At 41.2% G+C, this 21,353-nt stretch overlaps 1 protein-coding gene across 1 annotated transcript; it reads right to left on the bottom strand.

Moving 5' to 3' along the window:
* Positions 1 to 2,415: 2,415 nt before the first annotated feature.
* On the bottom strand, positions 2,416 to 20,501 carry LOC145456460 (myosin-6-like). Its single transcript, XM_080334575.1, has 32 exons — positions 20,341 to 20,501; positions 19,124 to 19,230; positions 18,923 to 19,066; positions 16,387 to 16,543; positions 16,300 to 16,327; positions 16,045 to 16,237; positions 15,903 to 15,966; positions 15,745 to 15,843; positions 15,582 to 15,685; positions 15,384 to 15,522; positions 15,189 to 15,307; positions 14,975 to 15,124; positions 14,737 to 14,907; positions 14,497 to 14,670; positions 14,178 to 14,416; positions 13,819 to 14,119; positions 13,615 to 13,751; positions 13,119 to 13,374; positions 12,636 to 12,878; positions 12,345 to 12,521; positions 11,891 to 12,271; positions 11,065 to 11,437; positions 9,940 to 10,255; positions 8,935 to 9,118; positions 8,227 to 8,392; positions 7,928 to 8,168; positions 7,021 to 7,213; positions 4,121 to 4,450; positions 3,401 to 3,571; positions 2,805 to 3,005; positions 2,607 to 2,738; positions 2,416 to 2,530 (listed from the first exon to the last, which is right to left on the bottom strand). Exons 1-32 carry the CDS (start codon positions 20,435 to 20,437, stop codon positions 2,519 to 2,521), a joined length of 5,799 nt encoding a protein of 1,932 aa, XP_080190701.1. The 5' UTR covers positions 20,438 to 20,501; the 3' UTR covers positions 2,416 to 2,518.
* Positions 20,502 to 21,353: the final 852 nt, after the last annotated feature.

Below are 21,353 nucleotides of genomic sequence, written 5' to 3'. Positions count from 1 at the left end.
AATCGCGCGCAGCACGAAGAAAAATGTCATGTAGCATAATTCTGCCCCAAATAATAATGTCTATGTTGATTCACGAAAATAATTATGAGCTTACTTCAAGCTTTCAAAATTACAGAGTTTTAGGCAGTGAAATTCCGAACATGTCCGAGAAATTCCGGACGTATGGCAGTCCTAGTAGGGTTACCATATTTTTGAAATCTGAAAATAGGACACTTTTCCAAAATTTTCAGACTCGCAATATCTGGGGAAAATCCTGAAAAAACGATAAATCTTCCCACTTCGTGGTCGGTTGATTAAAAAATGTTCAGCTTTCCGGCTCAGCTTCCGAAATAGCCGCCGGAGCGTTACTGTATCTCAGTCGGATTTTGCCCTGTATTTAACCAAAATTCTTGAAAAAGAGAACATTTTGACGCCCTCCGAGGACACTTTCAGAAAGGTCAAGAGAGAGGACAAATCCTCTCAAAAGAGGACGTATGGCAACCCTATTAATATGCGGTAGGCACATTCCAGAGCTCACACGCCGCGTACCGTACATAATCGACTTCTATAACGGAAATAATAACATAATCATTGAATGACAACCTCGTAACTTGCCAAAGTGTTAAATGATATCATAAAGATATGCGCAATCTTGTCAGGCATCTCGATATGAAACATCGTCAAAATCTACACATATCAAACCAATACAGGTTTGCATAGCAATAGCGCTGTTTGTTGACGGATTAACAAAAACAAAGTTCAATACTTGATTGAAGAGTGACAGAGGGGATTTCTTCCCAGTGGTCACATTGCACCCCCTTTGAGTGCACGATGTCTGAAATGGCGTGGATCAGGGTTCACCAACCTTTTTGCGACCAAGAGCTACTTCTTGGGTACTGATTGAAGCGACGGGCTACCATTTACTCTCGCCGTTTACCCGTACCAGACTGAATTTCCGCTTTGATATTCATAGCACTGGGCAGGAATCACATTGCGGTAAGACTTCTAAGAGAGTCTTTTTAATCAAAACATCTCATTTCAACTTGCTAACCTCTAAGATATTTTAGGAATCATGATTTACTTCGCACCATGTTTGCATAAATTATGCAACTACAGTCAACTCAAATTTTAAAATAAACCATGTCACACTTCATACTGCACATCATGCTATCTGTTTCTATATCAGTCATGCAGTGGGAAGTCTGAAATTGCGTGCTACCAACTAGTGCGCTGTACTCTGGTATGTAACTTGACACTGTAACTCTGAGTGAGTGTTCCATATGTGCATTAGCGAGGCGTGTTCTGTGTTTGCTTTTGATGAAGTTCATGTCCATAAAGGCTGATTCACAACGATAGTAGAACCAAACACGCGTGCAACCTTCATAGCCGCTGCGCAATGCGCACACACCACTGTACTTTTCCGTGTCAACGAGGCACCAAAAGTTGGCTGCAGCCTTGTGAGCTTTTAGGTGGAGGTCATTTTGCAGTGTTACAATTTCAATCTCCAACTGTTCAGCATCCAGACATGACAGATTTCATTATACCGGATAGCAGAAACGATTACAGACAGTTGAGTGCAAGAGAAACTGCGTCAAAAGAAGCAAGACGTAATGGGAAACAGATATTGAAAATCTGCGAGTACTTCACGGCTATCTGCTATACCGTATAGTAATGTTGTTTATACTACTTTGGCAGTGTCCTGGACGTTGAGCTACCATAACGGACCCCCCCCCCGTCATTTCAAGATGATTGTGAATGGCATTCCATCATGTCGCCTGTATAGGCACTTAGGCAGTGCGCCGTATCCTACGTCTTCAATATCGTCTGTTTCTATTACATGTCGGTGTATTATTTGTAATTGAGGATGTTTCATATCATCATTGTAAGTATTTACATATAAGTTACATGTATATAAGTGTGACTCAAACAAGAATAGCCAAATCAATCAATCTATATATATATTTAAAAGCTCACTGGTAATAATCTGAGGAATATTGGTAGATGCTGCTATTCGAGCTATTTTTAGAACAGGCTCGCGGGCTACTCTTCTGGTCCTCGTGGGCTACCTGAGACCCGCGGACAACGCGTTGGTGACCCCTGGCGTAGATAGACGGGGAGAAACGCGACCTCGCCTCCGATTATTATGCGTTTGGACAATGGTCAGCGTGTCTTCATAAATTCTATTGGTACGCTGGTGGTCTAACAAGTCTAAAGTGACGCTTTTTCCTAACCTCGAAATCTCCATCTATTTATATTATTTTCGTGTCTCACTTGTTCTGCCTTTCTTCGAGCTATATAGGTAATCCACAGTTCCATATATTTGGATTAAAGATACTCATTTGATTTGTTACGTTTGCCGGATGATATCCTCTTTTATCTGGCCTATCGAGTACATCGCACTGGGAAATAGAAATCTTAGGATCTCGACAACACAAATATCGGAGTGGAGTCAACTGCGGATCCACGTCAAATTTATTGAGAAATTAAATATTCAATCTCGTTTTATGCCGATTGCGCGGCCGATCTCCTGAACATCGCTTCATTCATTTCCCTGAAAATAGTACGTAGTTATGAGTGGCCGATGAATGGCCGATGAAATTGATTTCAAATACTTAGTAGGCCTATACCTTTCCCATATCTCTCGCTTTTGTCCGGAGTTTATTGAGAGCAGACTCCGCCATATCCGCCCTTTCCTCGGCGTCGTCCAATTCGTGCTGAAGCTTGCGATATTTCGACAGGTTTTGATTTGCTTGCTCTTCCTAAAATGATATATTCCGGGTTCAGAGATTTAAATACGGCTGTGAAGTGCGTATGTGTTTACGAACCGCTTCCTCGCTTTGGCGCTTGTACGTTTTGACTTTGATTTGCAGCTTGTCGACGAGATCTTGAATTCTTGTGAGGTTCTTCTTGTCTTCCTCCGCTTGGTAAGTGACTTCCTTCAACCTGCGCTCTAGTTTGCGTTGGTTTTTCAGGCTGTCTCCGTTGCGTCTTTGTTCCGCATCAATTTCGTTCTCCAATTCTCTCACCTGAGATGTAATCATATAACAACAAGACTTTAGAAATTGTGTGGCACTCAGCAAATCTAGGTCGAACTCGACAGCTGCCACCTGAAAATCATGCGTTGGTTAGATATTTTATCTTATAATGTTAAAGGAATTGTAACATGTGCCTTAGTGTATCTCATGTTTAGTGTTGCCTCAGCCGCAAACCATCGCACCTGGGATTGATTGATTGCTTACGTTTTGATTGGAAACTATAGTCGGATGGATGTGTACAATTAGCCGGCAGATCGCATGTGACGGTGGAGAGAAAAGTTGGACAAATTATTATTAATATGTGTATATTTACCATTTGTGCTGTGAATGATGAATATAAAAATAATAAAAACAACAACAAAATTGCTCCATGTTGACGTGCTTACCCTGGTCTCCAGTTTTTGTACTTGTTTCTTTCCGCCCTTCATGGCAACCTGTTCTGCCTCGTCCAGTCGTTGTTGGAGGTCTTTGACAGTGTGCTCCATATTCTTCTTCATGCGTTCCAAGTGAGACGACAGGTCCTGCTCTTTCTTCAGTTCCTCCGCCATAGTCGCAGCCTGAGTGAGATATGTATAGGTATAAAATTTTATCCACAACGGCAAGTGTAGTGTTCAGTACTCAAACATACTGCTGGAGACTTTTGCAATCAATATGAGTTCATCATAGTTTTGAAATGAGATTTAAAATATAGAAGATTTGAAGATTTCAGCTAAATTCGGATGTACGAATGTTGGCTTACTGCATCTGCATCTACAAATGGAGATGGAGATCCAAATGATTTTAAATGTTAATCCCTCTGGGAGTGTCTGGGTCAGCAAAAATGCGGGATTCTAGTATATCACTTGGAATGGCAAATACAAACTATGAATTCGAACTTGGGTTCGAAACTAGGAAACCAACATGTTCAATCCACCCAGCTGTGTTGCGCTGTAGACGCAACCGCTTTTATTGAGGTGCTCGTTTGCGTACTTGACCCCGTTCAGTTGTACTTAACAATAATAAGGACATTCAAGATTTCATTCCTGAGAAAATACACTCTTGTACTTTTTTTAATGTGTACACCTCTAGCGTTGTAATTGCACATTGCACACAGCAATTTATCTCACATCAGTAATCGCTTTTTTCGCTTTCTCTTCCGCGTTTCGCTGCTCTTGAATGCATTCCTCCACTTCGTTTTGCATGGTCTGCAGCTCTCCCTCCAATTTTCTCTTTTGGTTGATGAGAGCCGTGTTCTGCGTGTGCAGCAGATTGGAACGTTCCGCGTTTTCGCACAGCTCGTTCTCCGCCATTTTTCTGCCGCGCTCCGCTTGATCTGCGGCTGAACGAAGCTCCTCGATCTCCGCTTTCAGGAGATTTTCGCGCCTGTCCACCACGGCGAGTTGTTCTTGAAGATCTTCCGAGTGTCTCTTCGCTTCGTCCACCTGCAGCTCCAGATCCTATAGGAAAAACATACGATGCGGAGGTTTGTGACTTGCATACAAAACTGAGAGAGGTTATCAGTAGGGCAATTTTTTTGACATGTGAAAAAGTCAAAATTTTGTCAAAATTGTAGCGTTACGAAAAAAAATGAAAAAATTGTTTACAGAGTCAAAAATTTTTTGCAACCTGCATTCCATTTGTATCATAGATTTTGCACTGTCGGTGAACTTATCGTTTGAAATTTTACAGCTTGCAACCTACTTTATAGGCCAGGGGTGGGCAATTATTTTCCTCCGCGGGCCAAACGAGAAAATTAAATACGTTGGCGGGCTGAGTGAAAATTTTAGCTATATTCTCCGGCGTATTTTAATTTTATTTGCAAATTACATTGTTAATAAATGCGGCTCAGTAAATGTGTTGATATATTAGGTAATGAGAAAGTGACAGTTAAAAATAGCTATTTGCTGTCATGATTCGAAACAATGTTGAACATGATACATTTTAGCTCCATGTTCCTCTATTAAGAATCTAAAACAGTGGTTCTCAAACTTTTTTAGGCACGCATCCCTTAACGATAGCGAACAATTTCGCGCCCCCTTGTCATGATATCACAAAATATTAAAAAGTGCAACCAACGGATAGTTTGATGGCATGGACGATTCTAGCTGTTGATGAGAGAATTGTGATGTATCAAAGTCGGACAATACACAGAGCAACAACTATAAGCTGGGGGTGTATCGCGCATAGCTTCACCCTCCCTTGACCGAGTGTTTCGTGTTTTTGTCAGAAGACTGACTTTAATTAAAATCCTTGATCTCGGCGACATGCTCGGCAAAAACCGAAAGGACAGGTTTACCCCCGACTTCAGTATACGAATATTTAGTGCTCTAAATTCTAAACCTAAACCTTCTTTGAATTTCACTTTTCGGCATGGCATCCTTTATGGGTAATAGATATATGATGACTCGTATAGTAATCGCAAGCACTGATTGACTTGTTTTACGAATTGGGATTTGGAAACATATCACGTAACAAATTGAAACTCATGCCATATAATGCGTAATGTGACAATGGCAACCAATAAGGTTTGCACTAAACTATATGGAAAGAGTGATTTTTGTGATTTCAGTTGCTTCTTATACTTTGCCACATTGCCTTTATTTTAAATCTGGATTACGCATGTCAGGTACGTAGGCAGCGCAATCGTGGTATATTAATGAACAGGCTTCAAAGTAAACGACTTTCCTGTTCATTTGATACAGCCTATAGTTTTAGTCATTCAAAATGCAAGTTTATTGTTTTGAATTCCAAGCAACACTTCACGGGCCGCACAGAATGGCTTCGCGGGCCGCATTTGGCCCGCGGGCCGCACTTTGCCCAGGTCTGTTATAGGCCTACCGTTGTAGACGGCCCATTGTCTGCTCATTATGAATCATAACCGTTCAAATAAAACAAATTGGCTGAGATGGTGTTATGCTCAACGTACCGCAATATCCTAACTGAGGCAAGACTGCGTGGGCATTGCATGGCTCTTATATCAAGAAGCGCATGATGAAAATTTGTGATGTAGACATCATTGTCAGAATGAAGCAACACGGTGTGTCACCAGCAGTGTACGCACAACTTCAGTGTTGTCAGCCAACAACTGCTGCTGCTGAACGTTCTTTCTCTATTCTTGGCAAGCCACTTAGGTCAGGACAGACACTTTCTACCCGAGAATGTAGGAAAGTATCTTTCGTTGTACCGCAACAAATTTTGATTATTTCTACCATATTGCGTGATGTAACTATGGGAACTCTTCATAGGGCCAGATTTCGTAAAAATAAAGTTTTTTCGTGAGATAATTTGTCAATTTTTGAGTCGAAAAACTTTTGTCAGGCCAAACTACTTCATAAAGACAGACCGTTCCAACCAGAAATGAAGAGAAGTAGTACAATCCTATCATTAGGTGGGAAACACCTAATTTGCACACGTTAGCTGAAAATTAGGTCAAAATTATATTTTTTAAGGTCTAAACATGTCGAAATATTGATTATTGTAGGTCAAAATCTTCGGTTTTTTAGGTGAAAAAAAATCGCCCTGGGAAGTACATACTTATGTGATCACGTTTACAAAGTACTCAGGAAAGTTTTGCTTGTTCACACTATGTGCTTACTCAAGTGGTAATGTTTTGATACTGCTCACGACGGTTTTTCGAGGCATTGTCTACTTGTATACTGATTCTCAAGTGGCTGTGCTTTCAGATTACTTCTACTTACTTATCAGTGTTAACAGTTTTTTAATACAAAACTATCGTACACTTTTTTACACTAAGGGTTTTGAGATAATTGGTTCGTATTACTTCGGTGAGTGAATTTATCATGTTGACTGGTCTCCAAGATAAATCTCCCAATTTCGAAAGCATTCCACTTTCGATCTACTACCAAAAGTATGAAAACTACATATTTGAGTACTTTTCAGACCATTCATGTTCTACTTCGGCTTGAAGTAGTATTGACATATCTTATAAATCTGTACTTTCAGTTGAGTAGGAACGATGAGTGCTTTAGCAATCTCTGATAATACTTTGTAAACAAGATTTGCCTACTTTGATATGAGCCTGAGACGATTTGGCCGATTTCTGGGCTTCGGAGGCCTGTCTGGTGGCGTGTCCCAATTGAATTTCGAGATCGTTGAGGTCTCCTTCCATTTTCTTCTTCATGCGGACAGCTTCTTGGCGAGTCTTGCTCTCGGAGTCGAGTGTGGTTTGCATCGATTCGAGAGAACGTTGTTGGTTGCGCCTGTGGAATGGCTCGAAATTAATGGTATCTTGATAAGGATAGGGTCAAAGTAGTCATGGACCGCAGATAAGACACTCTCAATACATGCAGAAATAGCTTGAAATAGTAAAAATATAATATTTTTAAATAGCTTGAGTAGATTAGCACTACACAAGGTTTCGCCCCCTTCACATGACTCCCTTATTCATTCACAGTACACCTATAGCTAACAGATTGGGTATATGACAGAGTTGGTTAAAATAGTCATCGTTGGTACTCAAGTACACGTAGAAGTAAAAATTTCCAAGCAAGTGAAACTGTAGATGTTCAACGCCTAGTTTTACCTAAAAAACTGAAACCGTGAAATGGAAGTTAAAGTAGTGTAAAGTCATATAGACTTGAGTTGATGTCAGTAGACAAATCCCCTTTGATAAAGTAGAATTATTCTGTTTCTGACCACCTTCAGGAGCCACAGTGTCAGCGGCATTGTCTTGATTGTGCTTGTTGTCATTTTTGACCTTCATGATGGATCGACAGTCGCCGCCATTTTACACCAGGCCGGTGATATTTTACATGATGTTTGAGCTGCCTCTACGTATAACGGTCCGTCTTCGTTCTACCCACGATGAAAAACATCGCATATGCGAATCGGATGGCGTACTATACGGCCCAGGTTCATTCGAAAATTTTGTCTCAGATAACAGATTAGGTTTATAGAACGTAGCTTTCGCTTACCTTTGATTGTCAATTTCCTCTTCCTTCTCGCTGAGGCGTCTCTCGAAGTCTTGCTTCATCTGCGCGAGTTCGACCTGCAGCCGCAAAACCTTGCCTTCCTCTCCCTCGATCGCTCCTTCCGCTTCCTCCAAGGCGGCTTGAATCTCGTTGCGTTCGTGTTCGAGAGTTCTCTTCGCCTTTTCCAGTTCGTGAATGCTCTTTCCGCCTTCTCCCAGTTGATCGGTGAGATCGCTGATTTCCTCTGTGCATTTTGATGCATGCCAAAGCTGTTTATTGTATAGATGAATCCATTTACTGACCTTGAAGGTTCTTGTTTTCGCGTTTGACAGTCTCGAGGGCGTCGAGAGACTCCTCGTAAGCGTTCTTCATTTTGAACAGCTCAGTGGACAATCCTCTCGCCTCTTTTTGAGATTGCTCAAGATCAACTTGTAGCTCTTCTTCCTTTTGTTTATGTTCCGCTAAAACCTATAATCAGAGATGGCCAGTTACGAAGTATACTTCGCCGACTTGCAGTATATACTCAAATGGTAATGTTTTAAAGTACTTCCGGTTCAACTTGGACTGTATGATTTCAAGTATGTCACACGGTACATATTAAATCAATGTAAATCATATTGAAGAAGTCGGCGGCCGTCAGTGATTAACATGTGGAATCGTAGCGCATACCATGGACGAGCACGGATTTGGCTGCAACGATTTCGACCAGATTTGAGTTTTGATAAACCATAATTGAATTGTGGCTGTCGACTTGAAAAGAATAACTCTAAATATTCATGAGACATTTGAATGGATTCGTGCCATAACCGGAAGCGAACTCCATTTCGTTATGATACAAAATATAATCGTAATTTGTTTCTAGACTTGGATTCAATCAATGCGCAAATCCGGAACAATATTAGGATTTGAAATATTACATCCGCACATTTGTGATTCAGGACGGAGTCCTACACCTATTTAGTTATATATAGTTCACAGGTAAATGAAGGTTGAATCTACAGCACACCAACCTTATCAAAGTTCCTTTGCTTTTTGTCAAGGGCAGCGGCGGCGGAGTTGGACCGTTCCAGGTCGATGGTGAGATCTTCAAGCTCTCCGTGCAGACGATTTTTGGTTTTCTCTAAGCTTGCGCATTTGGCCTGAGTCGCTTCAACCTGTTCTTCGGCTTCTTGGAGGCGAGTTGCCAGCTTCTTCCTGTAAATGAAGATAACAGCATCGTTGCATGTATAAAATTCTTCGTCGTATCGCCAGTCAAATGTTGCGCTCGTTCGCCAACTTTGCACGAGATAGTCATTGACCATTGTACACAGGACACTCGCCGTCTACAGGCATATCTATCTTTTAACATGAATCGCAACTATTGAATAGGTGTCATTTGCGGTGATTCATAATTGTCACGATTTATAGATTAGTAGCAAGAACTACGAGAAAGAAGGCGTCTCTTGGCTGGTCCCTGTTGTGGGATTGCCTCAACGGTTGATCACTTATAGTAAGGGAAAATTATGAAAATCTGTGAACTATATTGTTACCAATAAATTTCTTCACCAATATGTTTGTTAAGGTGTGTGTCGCCCATAAGTAACTTAGGTCGGGTTTATTAATGGTTTTCCATGATTCCCAACTGATTGTTAACTCTTATATTTCACTACGCAGGCTCTGCTTTGTGAAAAACACCACACCCTCTTTTATATTTTTGCGCAAAATGGCCTCTATTTCACATAGCTATGTTTACAACATCTGTTAAATATATGTTACGGATGTATAGCAACTGCGGGAGGCATTACCATCGTATGAATGAAATTAAACAGAGCATTCTGAGGTCTAATCAGATAACGTAAATCGCGGCTTTCTTTGATATCGGTATAATTTTTATGCAGAGCCTTTTCTTATCAAATTTGCTAGAATGATTTACAATGTATCAACTACGTGACGTCAGAGATGTTTGCGATAGTATTTATATACCTGCTGTTCTGTGCTCAGTGTTGTGATATGCCACAGTTATTTGTCTCACTCACTTGGCTTCCTCCAACTCCTCCGTTCTCTGAATAGCATCCGTTTCGTATTTATTACGCCACTGCGCAACCTCCGCGTTTGCCTTTGACAAGGCGCGTTGCAATTCAGCCTTGGCTTCTTGTTCTTCTTCGTACTGCTCGCGAAGGAGATCGCAATCGTGTCTGGACGCTTGAACGGAGTGAGCCAACGCGGCCTTCGCTTTCGCCTCTTCCTCCACGACGCGTTTCAGTTCCTCGATTTGCTGGGAAGAACTGTTCTTGGTGCGAGTGAGCTGAGCCATCAAGTGTTCGCGTTCCTCCAATTGGCGCGAAAGCTCACCTGTTGTTGGGTACAGCGGTTAGGATTACGTGCAGTCACTACGCATAGATCACCAGGAACTACCTCATTCTACTTTTGCGGAGTAATCAAGCAGATTTCGACTACTTGCACCTACTTATGTCGCTTTTGACTGAATCTACGATGTGTCACGTAGAAATGAGTTTGATGATATGTTTCCCTCATGTTTAGGATTGAAATAGTCATACCGAATGGGCCAAATAACGCCAGTATCACGGTAAATCATGTTTTTTTTTCAATAATTGCACCAATTTTTCGTGTCATGTCGTCGCTTTGCGTTCGTCGCGAAGATGCATCTTGCAATTTCATACGTCACCACATACGATCACATACGATGCCTCAACCGAGCATGTATACATTTGCAACTATTTACTAGAATACTTTCAACTCTTTATTTTCAACATCTACTTGAAGTAATCTGTATAAGTATTGGAAAACCCATTTCTATTTGTTTTCGCATAGTAAACGGCGCTACTTTGACTTCAACTTGTATTTCAGCACCACCAATGACCCCATTTACCACCTCTACATTTAAGCAGAAATAGTGGATAAGATGAAATCTCACCGTTATCCGAAGCGACACTAGCTTTCATAGTCATAGTCAGAAATACGCGTCTTCCAATTTTGAAAGCTGTCACCGGCGATTGAATAGCCTACTTAGTAAGATAGTTTTCAGGCACTTACATTTACTTGTTGTTGTGTAGAAATTTCAAAGTTTCAACTGAGCAGCAAGAACGATTACTTTGACCGCAGTCCGCATGTAGTATATACATCATTTAATGCAATCTCACCGTTTTCCGAAGCGAGCCTAGCCTTAGAGGCGTTGAGTTCGTTCACTTCCTTCGTAAGGTTGTCGGATTTTGATTTCGACTCGTTATATTGCTCCTCCAAATTCCTTGCCATCTTTTCGTAATTGAGCTTGGCCTTGGTGACGCTTTCGACGTTTGCGGCCAGATCGTCGATCTCCATTTTCATCTCGCTCTTTTCCTTCTCCAGTTTCTGCTTGACTCGTTGCAAGTTGTCGATCTGTTCGCTCATCTCGGCGCCGGAGTCGGCGTGCTTCTTACGCAGGGTTGACACGGTGGCTTCGTGAGACAAGTTTGATTCTTCGAGCTCTCTGCGCAGCTTGGAAAATTCTGCTTCGCGTCTCTTGTTCAACTCGATCTGTTAGCAATGATTTCAAAAATCATATAAAAAGTGTTTGGAAATCGCATTTACCGCCCGGAACAACATTGTAGCATTCCAGGTGTCGCACGTAAGATGGAAAGGTATGGAATGCTAAAGTTAAATGAATCAGAATGCCCCTGAATATAGGCTACATGCGGAAGTGACATGAAGCTGCGGTTATGATGAAGACAAATCGTCCTATTCCGAAAATAAATAACCCCATTCTCAATTATTGATACCATAATAGCTTGGCATAAATTGAATTTAGATCTTATTCGAAGTGCCGCTCTTTTATACAGTTTCTGATGTGTGAAAGTGTCATATAAATATCATCTCCGTGGAACAGCGAAACCGAGCGGTTTTCCAATTTTGCCGACAATTTGCCTTCAAGTTTTATGAAAACGAATAGGGAGCCACATCTGTCTTCAAAACCATAGACAATATGCTTACCTGCGCTGCGGTAGCTCCGCCAGCTTCTTCCAATCGCTCACTTAGCTCTTCAAGCTCGCGAGATAAATCAGCTCTTTGCTTCTCGATCTTTGCTCTGGCTGCTCTTTCGGCTTCCAGCTCCTCTTCAAGCTCTTCGATACGCGCTTGCAATTCTTTGATTTTCTTCTGGAGTTGCATCACCAGGGCTTGCTCATCTTCAAGCTTGGTTGATAGCTGGCTGTATTCGAATTCCTGTTTTTTCAACTTCTCTTCTAGGCGTTGCTTGTCGTTTTCAAGATCCATGACAGTTTCCTGGGTAAGTCGAAGATCGCCTTCAAGCTTCCTTTTGGTACGTTCCAGGTCCATGCGCAGTTTCTTCTCCTGCTCCAAGGAAGCTTCAAGCTATGAAGTATAAAGAGGGGTATTTTCTGCAAATTTGCTGTTGACTATCATTGAGGGACCTGATAATACTCACGTCGTCAACCTGTTGTTCTAGTTTAGACTTCTGCTTTGTTAGACTGTTCACTTTGTCTTCCTCTCCTTGTAAGTCATCAAGAGTCTGTTGGTGAGCTTCTTGCAAAGCTTTCTTTTCCTTCTGAAGCTTGGCAATTTGTTCATCTTGAGAAGCAATTTCTTCTTGCAAATTTTTCAGCTGCGGAATAGAATATTTTAAGGACAGCTCTCAAGGTACAATCAAGCTTGATGCTAATCATTGATTTTTTACAATAAAAATCAAACCTATGATATATGCATGGGGTCGCTTTACCTTGTTCTCGGTCGCGTGCTTTTCTTTCTCTACTTTAGCAAGAGTAATCTCCAAGTCGTCGATGTCTTTCTTGAGTTCAGAGCATTCATCTTCCAACTTCCGTTTTTTCGACACCAATTCATTGTTGAGTTCTTCTTCATCTTCCAATCGCTCTTGGATTTCCTTGATCTTTCCATCTAACTCCACTTTGGTACGGATCAGTTGATCGCAACGGTCTTCAGCGTCATCAATTCTGTCTTGTTCCTATTACAATATAGATTTGTGATCGCATGGAAATTGATGGTTTGACTAAGTTTATCAGTTGGCGGAATATGCATGATAGAGTCAGGGAAGTGTATTATTGGCAATGGGCATCGACAGGATGGAGCCGCTATTTGTCCATTGTCACGTAGCTAATAGGCATGGCGTCGAGACACGCACTCGCCTATAGTCGGTGAGCAATTTGGAAGATTTGGTAACTGTCGTAAGCGCTTGCTTATTTACCGATTGCAATTGTAGAAGTAAGTCATTCTTCTCTTGAACAAGTGTGACTTGGGATTCCTCCAGTTCCTTACGGCGTTTCGACTCCTTCTCTAGATTGGTTTTCAATTCCTCATTCTCAGCTTCAAGTTGTTCCATTTCCTTGGCGGCTTCAGCGGTTTGAAGCAGCGGCTTAATCTTGTACATGAGTTTCATCCATTCCCAATCACGTACAGAGAAGAAGGCTCGCAGGTTCGACTGTAGCACTCTAACAGCAGCTCTGTAAAAGTGAGAGAAAAGGCATTAATTAGCATGTTATCGAAGAATTGAAATAACATTCTATGAAATATCTCGAACAGCAAGAGAGATCATACGGTTAATATACCATTGTTTCTATCAAATAGGAAGTAGCCTACAAGAAACAGAGGGTAAAGAGGATAGGAGCAAAATAACTGAAAATATGTTGTTGTTGTTGTTGTTCTTGTTGTAGTTGTTGTTTGTTATGATTTGCCTTACTTACCGCCTTTCGATGAGCTTGTTGTATTCAACGCGCATGATTCGTCCTCTCATTCGAGCTTGGATGAGTTTGAAAATGGAGGATAGTTTGTTGTCACGCAGTTCTTCCAACACTCCCAGCATACCCGCGCGGAAGAATACCTGCGGAGCGAATGACATTAGTAATTAGTATAGCTTATCAAAAATAAATGATGTTATTGGAATGCACCTTCGTATGTCCAAGCTTATATTTCTCATGGTCGATATTTTCCAGGGAGGTCAAAACCTTTTCGGATGCCTTCTTGCTGTCCAAGAATTGACCATCCGGGACGGCATTAGGATTCAGGATGCGGTATCGTTGCTTGAAATCACCGTATGGCAGCCTGTTGGGAAAACCTTTTCGGCAGATACGAATTCCTTCCAAGACACCATTGCAACGTAATTGATGCAAAACGACATGATTATCCATGGACCCGGGGGTTTTAGTTTCGTTAGGAACGATGCAGCGAACGAAATGCGGGGCGGTTGACCTGAAATGCAGTGAGGTGTCGGGTTCGCAAAGATAGGCTTTTTATATGTGCTACTCACCTCAAGTTTGTCATGAGTTTGTTCAAGCTCTCACGATGCATTGATGATACAGTTTGGAAGGAACCTCCCTTCTTCCTTTTTCCACCTTTACCACCACCACCGGAATTATCGTCGGCACTTACGTATCCTTCCCAAATCGTCTGCATCAATTTCAGAGATGACTTTTTGTACAATTCAACCACGCTGTTGTTCAGCGGCTCCTTGTTTTTCTCAAGCCAGTCGGTAATGCTGTATCCCACCTTTTACAATGAGTACAATATTGTAAATTCCATAGTCAGCATAGTGTTTCATATGATATGTCGTTGGATCACATTCATACCGAGCCAGCATAGTGATGAAGTTCGAAATGCGCCTCGAATTTTGTCTTCTTCACTGGTTTTCCGAACGATTTCGTTTTTCCGAGATGATTTTGGTAAAGTTTGTCCAAGAAAGTCTTGTCAGATGCTTTGGGAAACATGCATTCTTCCTCGAGAATGGACATGATACCCAGCGGCTTAAAATGCATAGGAATTTGCTTAATTTTGAGATCGTAATATTGATATAAACTGCGAAAATGTACCTTTTCGATCAGTTCGATACATGCGGCTAAATCCATACCGAAATCAATGAAGACCCAATCAATCCCTTCCTTCTTGTATTCCTCTTGTTCCAAAACAAACATGTGATGGTTGAAAAACTGTTGTAACTTCTCATTCGTGAAGTTGATGCAAAGTTGTTCAAAGCTGTTGAACTGCAGATTTTCGATGTGCATGTTAGAGTCAAATACCTGTAGCGATGCGAATTAGTAAGGGACTTACGTCAAAGATTTCGAAACCAGCAATGTCCAAAACACCGATGAAATAGCTTCTGGGCAATTTAGTGCTGAGACTATTATTGATGATTTTTACTAGCCAGTTGAAGTGTTTCTCGAAAACGCCTTTGCTGAGAGCACCCATTCCGTAACTCACCTAATACAAAATCAATATTCGCTTACGTCACAGCAGTCAATCGAAACCGACAAGTCGCTTGTACCTGGTTGACAGTTTGTCCTTTAGTCACGTATTCATTTCCTACTTTCACGCGGGGGTGGCAGAGATATTTCAGAAAGTCAGCCGAGTTCAAGCCCAGCAAGTACGACACCTTGTCAGCATCTATATACGGAAGCAAATATTTATAGTTTTGATGGTTTCTCCCACACCCGTAAATCAACTAATACGGATGTCCTACCTTCAGTTCCGTCTGGCTCGGCTTGCTCTTCGCGCTGCTTGTTTTTGAACTTCATATTTTGCTGATGCATGATGCCAGCCATGATACGGTAAATTCCGTTGACTTCTTCAGGGGTGAAGCCAAGAATTTTGAAAGCATCCTAGCAAACAAATTTGTCACGGAAAAGTAATCCTAAATGATATTCAAAGCATATATTACGTCCGTCAGAATCAATTCCGCGCCATCATCCAAGCCGTCCACTGTTACGACGCCCTGGCTAATTGATTTGTAATCATAGGGATCCTTAGTCAAGAGAAGCTGGTCTGGAAAATACCACATGCTGGTTGATTGCTACGAGATTAGGCTATAGCCTCATTTATACCTATAAGTTCTGGTTTGGATCCAGAAATGAGTTGGTAAAAGATGTGATAGTTTCGTTCACCGCCTTGTTGAAAGATTACACGAGACTTTTCGAGAAGATCTAAAATGGATAACGTTCCAATCCAATACAATGTATTGCAACGATGATACCGTCCTTACAATGCTCGATATCTCCAGACGCCAGGCTACCGGTGCTTCCGAAGTGAATGCGAATAAATTTACCCTGTGCGACAATGAACGGATGGTATCATTTGAAGGATAGGCCTACTTCACGGTTTGGCGAGTATCAAATATAGCTTACAAATCGAGAGGAATTGTCGTTTCTGGCAGTTTTTGCGTTGCCAAAGGCTTCCATAGCAGGGTTACATTGCACAATTTGGTCTTCGAGTGTGCCTTTGTCGTCATTCTGTCCACCCCCGCCTTGAGCAGCGACCAACGCAAAGTATTGGATGACTTTTTTGGTGTTCACAGTTTTACCAGCACCAGATTCACCACTGCAAAGGAACGGTACATGCTATATATACGCGCGGTGGGAATACGTAATTAATTTTCTCACGTAATCAACATGGACTGATTTTCCCTATCTGAATGAAAAAGACAGCGATCACGTTTGGTATCACAACATTGCAATGTGACGTCATACTCATCAACATTTCCGTGTAAGCGTTGTCCGCAATCGAATACAAGTGAGGGGGCATCTCAGTTCGTCTCTTTCCTTTGTAAGCGGCGATGACGTAGGAATTGTAGACGGGAAGCATCTTGTACGGATTTACGGTCACGCAGAAAAGCCCAGAGTACGTCTGTTGAGTGGAATCGGCAACGGTTACCGTTACGCAACGAAACTTTTAGTGCAGCCATTTTGATATTAGATATTTATCTGTAATTCTATTGAAGGCAAAGGCGCAGCTCGCGGAGTGATAGAAGACCACCAACGTGTTAGCGATTGTTCGCTATCCTTTGAAAGAAATGCGACTTTGCTGTGTGAAAAAGCCTCTATTATACTGCCAAGTGGTGCTTGATTCACTATAGGAATTTAAGGGAGTTGTTCAAAAGTCTCCGTATCTCTAGCTCTAGCATATAACTTGTCCGAAACGAGTTGCACTCAACAGTTTCGTACAACACTTGCACCATTGTGACGTACGCCTAAAGAAGACCATGAAATACGCCCCAAAACTTGAAAATCAATTTAAAATTTGATGTATATTTCTCAATTTGTGGAAAAGCGTCCAACTTTCTGCATTGTCGAAATGAGATATGAAATTTGAATATATTTGGCGGACCGGCAGGAAACTTGCCAAGTACCGGCACCGGCGGTTGAGATCTAAGAACCACTGACATACAATATATTGCTAGTCGTACATCACATAAAGGTATTTTGTAGCTTCGTAAAACATGCATCGTATGCTATGATACGACAAGGGTTGTATTTAAATCAAATGGTGTTTTATAACAATTTGTTTAAAACATGTTTTACACATTGTTTTAAAATAATGTCTTTAATGAAACATTTTTGTCGAACGTCGTATAATTATGCCATAATTGTGTAAATATTTTGGAAAAATAACATGTCGTATGAGTCTGCGGACAATATGCACCCGATCTAGGCGACTTATACGATGTGGAATGCTTGAAACCACCGAAATCTTCGTCGGTTCGCCGGTCGGTATAGCACTTGGATATCGATCATTGGTACGGGATGGGTGTTCTGATGATGATGGCAGTCGGTAGTAAAATGCTGCATAACGATGTAATCGTGGTTACAGATATTCTTGGTCCGTTTAGGTCAGGACAAGGGTCGACAGCCTTTTTCGCGAAACGTGTTTGTTTTAAATTGAGTTTTGTTTTAAAAGCAATCCTAGATACGATAGAGTAACCCCGCGTCCTTCTTTTTCAAGAAATGCCTTCCCTTCGCCCAAATATCTGCCTTTTCGTCAATTTGTCCTCGTTTTTAGCGTAAAATGTCCAAAAAGACCACGAATAATGCGAAATGTAGGCATAGTGGAACTTATTTTAGTCAACTCGCGCAACACAAGTTAGCGGTGGATATTTCGGGAGTCAAGTCGCAATATGGCCTTTTTTTAGTCAACCCCACGAAATTAGCTGTATAAATATAAAAATCACCCGTTTTCTCGTCCGTTACAGTAACTGTTGCAGCCTTTCCGGATCTCAAACTACGGTAACTCTAAGATACGACGAATCGAGGTCTCAAGGCTTCCACAGTCGGACATACTAGCGAAAGTATAATTCCCGTTGATGAATTAACCCTTAGTGGCATGTGGAGCGTATCATTTCCGTACTCGAAAAAATCATATTTCACTACTGGGCTCGAATCGTTAATAAAATTAATAGTAGAGTAAGATTCGAATGCTCGAATCCTTGTACACGGCCCCAATAATGAGTGACTAGTAATGACGTGATTAGACTGATAATTTCCCGTGCCATCGCCCATAATTGATTTCCAGTAATGTTACCATTAGATTGAATTTAAGGATGAGCTTGACCGCGAAATAATGCCCCAGAGTCAATTTTTCTTTATGTCATGCCGGGAAATTCAGTATGAAGATAATATTTATTTCAGGGTTACCATATGTCCTCTTTTAAGATGATTTGTCTTCTTTGTTAACTAAATCGAAAGTGTCCTCGGAGGTATTAAAATGCGATCAAAAACTCGACTCCGACGCAGCGAACGCCAGAGCTTGCAAGACAATAAACGAAAAATACAGCGCGACGGGTATTTCGGGCGTAGAGACGGGAAAGATGACCTTCATTTTAGTCAACATCACAGAAGAATCGTAAAAAACGTGTAATTCGAGAGTCGAGTCAAAGCGATGACCTTTTTTTAGTTAACACCTTGCTATTAATTGAAAATTTACAAAATCACCAGTTTTTTTCGGGTACTAGAGCTTTCAGAATTTTTGAAAAGTGTTCTCTTTTCGGATTTTAAAATATGGTTGCCCTAATTTATATGAGTATATAGATTTAGCTGATTTCAATCCAAATCTAGATTCGATTTTTCGTCTATTATTATGACGGTGTGTTTGAGATCTACGAAATATAGCGATAAGAACATGACTGTTGTCGCCACATAAATATTTTGAAGGGCATAGTGCTGTATCTACTGTCACAGATCCCGAAGTTCCTCTGAACTGACATGTCCATGTCTCAAGTTCAGAACTTACATAAATCATGAAGCACTCGTATCTCTCCTTGAGATTGTTGAGAACACTCGCTTCGTTGAGATGCGTCATGTTCACCATATCCTCGCATTTCTTGTACCTCGGAGGATTCATCAATTGGAGATCATCCTCGGGCACAGTAGTTTCCTGATAATGAATTTGATATTCGAGCAAGCACGAGGGACCTTCGCCGCCATTTCATACCTTGCCCTCATCAAGAGACTTAATTTTGGCTTTACCGCCGTCTATAGAGATCACCTCTCCCTTCACGTAGCAATTTTCCTTATTGGGAAACCAGCAATACTTTTTACCTGGATGAAAGAAATGCACGGATGATAATATGCGCATGAAGCGCGCCTAATTCAGTAGATCAAGATAGCACGATATTCAATTTCTTTCATTATGAATTGCGCTAGGCTATAGGCGCTGTAAAAGAAACAGGTGCACAAAATTGGTAGACATCGGTTATTACCCTTTGGCATCCTAATTATTATTTTATTCTTTATTCACAGTAAAACTGGTGAATACACGCATAATCCGGGGAGCAGCCTGCCCCCTAAGGAAAATGGCGAGATTGAAGTAAATTTTTAAAATTTCAGTAATACAGTCAAATTGTTATAAAGTATGATTACTAAGCACTAACCGGTTGCGAAAATTGAATGATCATGCGAAATTACTTATTGCGTATTCAACACTATGCTGTCGCTATATTGGCAGTAACTTTTTGCTTATATATGTGTATGCCATGCCATATAGAACCATGACATATCTACTTCATGTACCAATTTGTTTTCAAATTACCCCAACCGCCTTGCATTTTATTCATTGGTCCGCCGTGCTCTATATAACTAACGCGAATCCCATGAAACTGTGCTATCCAACTATTAATTAATATTGATTTATTACCGCCAACGAATATTCTAAAGTCAATGAGATGAACGCACGTCAGAGAAGCAGACCCAGACGTGTGAATATCATTATCAAGCAAGACTAACTATATGTTGATGACATTATCGAGCAGCCGCATTACAGTTCAACTACATACGCGTTTACGTCCCTTCGTCTCCGGCAACTCTAATTGCGAAGAGGTCGAGTGGATAGTCTTTGCGTATTGCTATTTGCTAGTGCTCAACGGTTTGATTGTGACGATGATTTAGGATTCAATAGAATAATAATACTTACTGAATTTGACCACTGCTGCTGAAGAGTATAACTAGCGGAATACCTTTCCCAGATGCTACAGTGTAGATGCGTAACCAACATACATACTTATACAAGAGAAAAAGAACGGGTTTGCCACGGCAGAGTGATCGCTCTTAATCAAGTGGTTCGATGTCCCCCCCCCGTGAATGCTGGCTTGAGAATACTAATGCATACTAGTATACAAACGATTCGGGAACGATAACAGTTGCTTTACTTACCATCAGGCTTTTGCGTTTGTAACTTGAGAGTTTCTTCTTGGGACATACGCAGATATTCAGCCGCATCCTGAAACATCGAAAGGTCCAGAGTAGCCATCTTCCTAATTGGTTATCTGATAACCCTAACTGAAACCACTGAATAATAAAACAGGGCGTGAATTGCATATGTTTGAGTTCTTGAGCCCTGTGCAGACGAATAGTTGCGAATTTGGGTGTCTTCCCATTACTTCCAGGGCTTGCATATCTTTTTGTATTCAATGACTTGATCTACTGTTATCGGTGTAGGATTAAGGCTCTACTGACCCTTAGACTCAACATAATTGATCACTAAATGAGGCAAAGCCTAAATTTGCGGGGTCACGATTTAGCACCATTCCCCCTCAGATTATGTCCCCTTCACGTGCTATAGGCTATTCATATTCACGTGCGAACACCTGAGGCAATGAGTACCACTCCACATGCCACGATAGCTATATACCGTAAATTCGTTGCTAAACTCACACCGTCATAATGTCACATGCCTTTTCTTCATGTTTTATCCTGGCTCCCTATTGCTGAAACAGCCTATTTTACAGCTTGGCCCTTTGATTCCGGCGCTAATATCGCGATAATGCAATACATTTCGAAGTTGAGAAATGGGTATGGTCGCTGATATCTTATCAATTTACATTCGCAATTACGATAATCAACTGCAACATCAAACGCGATTGAATACACAGGGTGACGGGTTCTGAGACATGTTATATTGGTGGCCCGGAGATACCGATCATTGCGATCACCTACGAAATTAGTTGAATATATAGCACACAGTGGAACATTCGCTTCTGAACGTTGTGAAATTATCATGTTTAAGCTAATATCCGTATTCTAAAATGTACGTCACATGCCTATACTAGATTATAACCACTTTGCGTCCTTTGTTCATTTGTGGATTCGGCATTTAGATTAGTCATAAGTAAGTACTTTTGTCATTGCCACTAGCTGATCATACGGAAATTTCGGCGTCAATATTT

The sequence above is a fragment of the Botryllus schlosseri genome, chromosome 14 (genome assembly GCF_051294905.1).
Source record: "Botryllus schlosseri isolate E-star chromosome 14, Bs_hap1, whole genome shotgun sequence".
NCBI lineage: Eukaryota > Metazoa > Chordata > Ascidiacea > Stolidobranchia > Styelidae > Botryllus > Botryllus schlosseri.
This window is presented reverse-complemented; position numbering and strand designations above follow the sequence as displayed.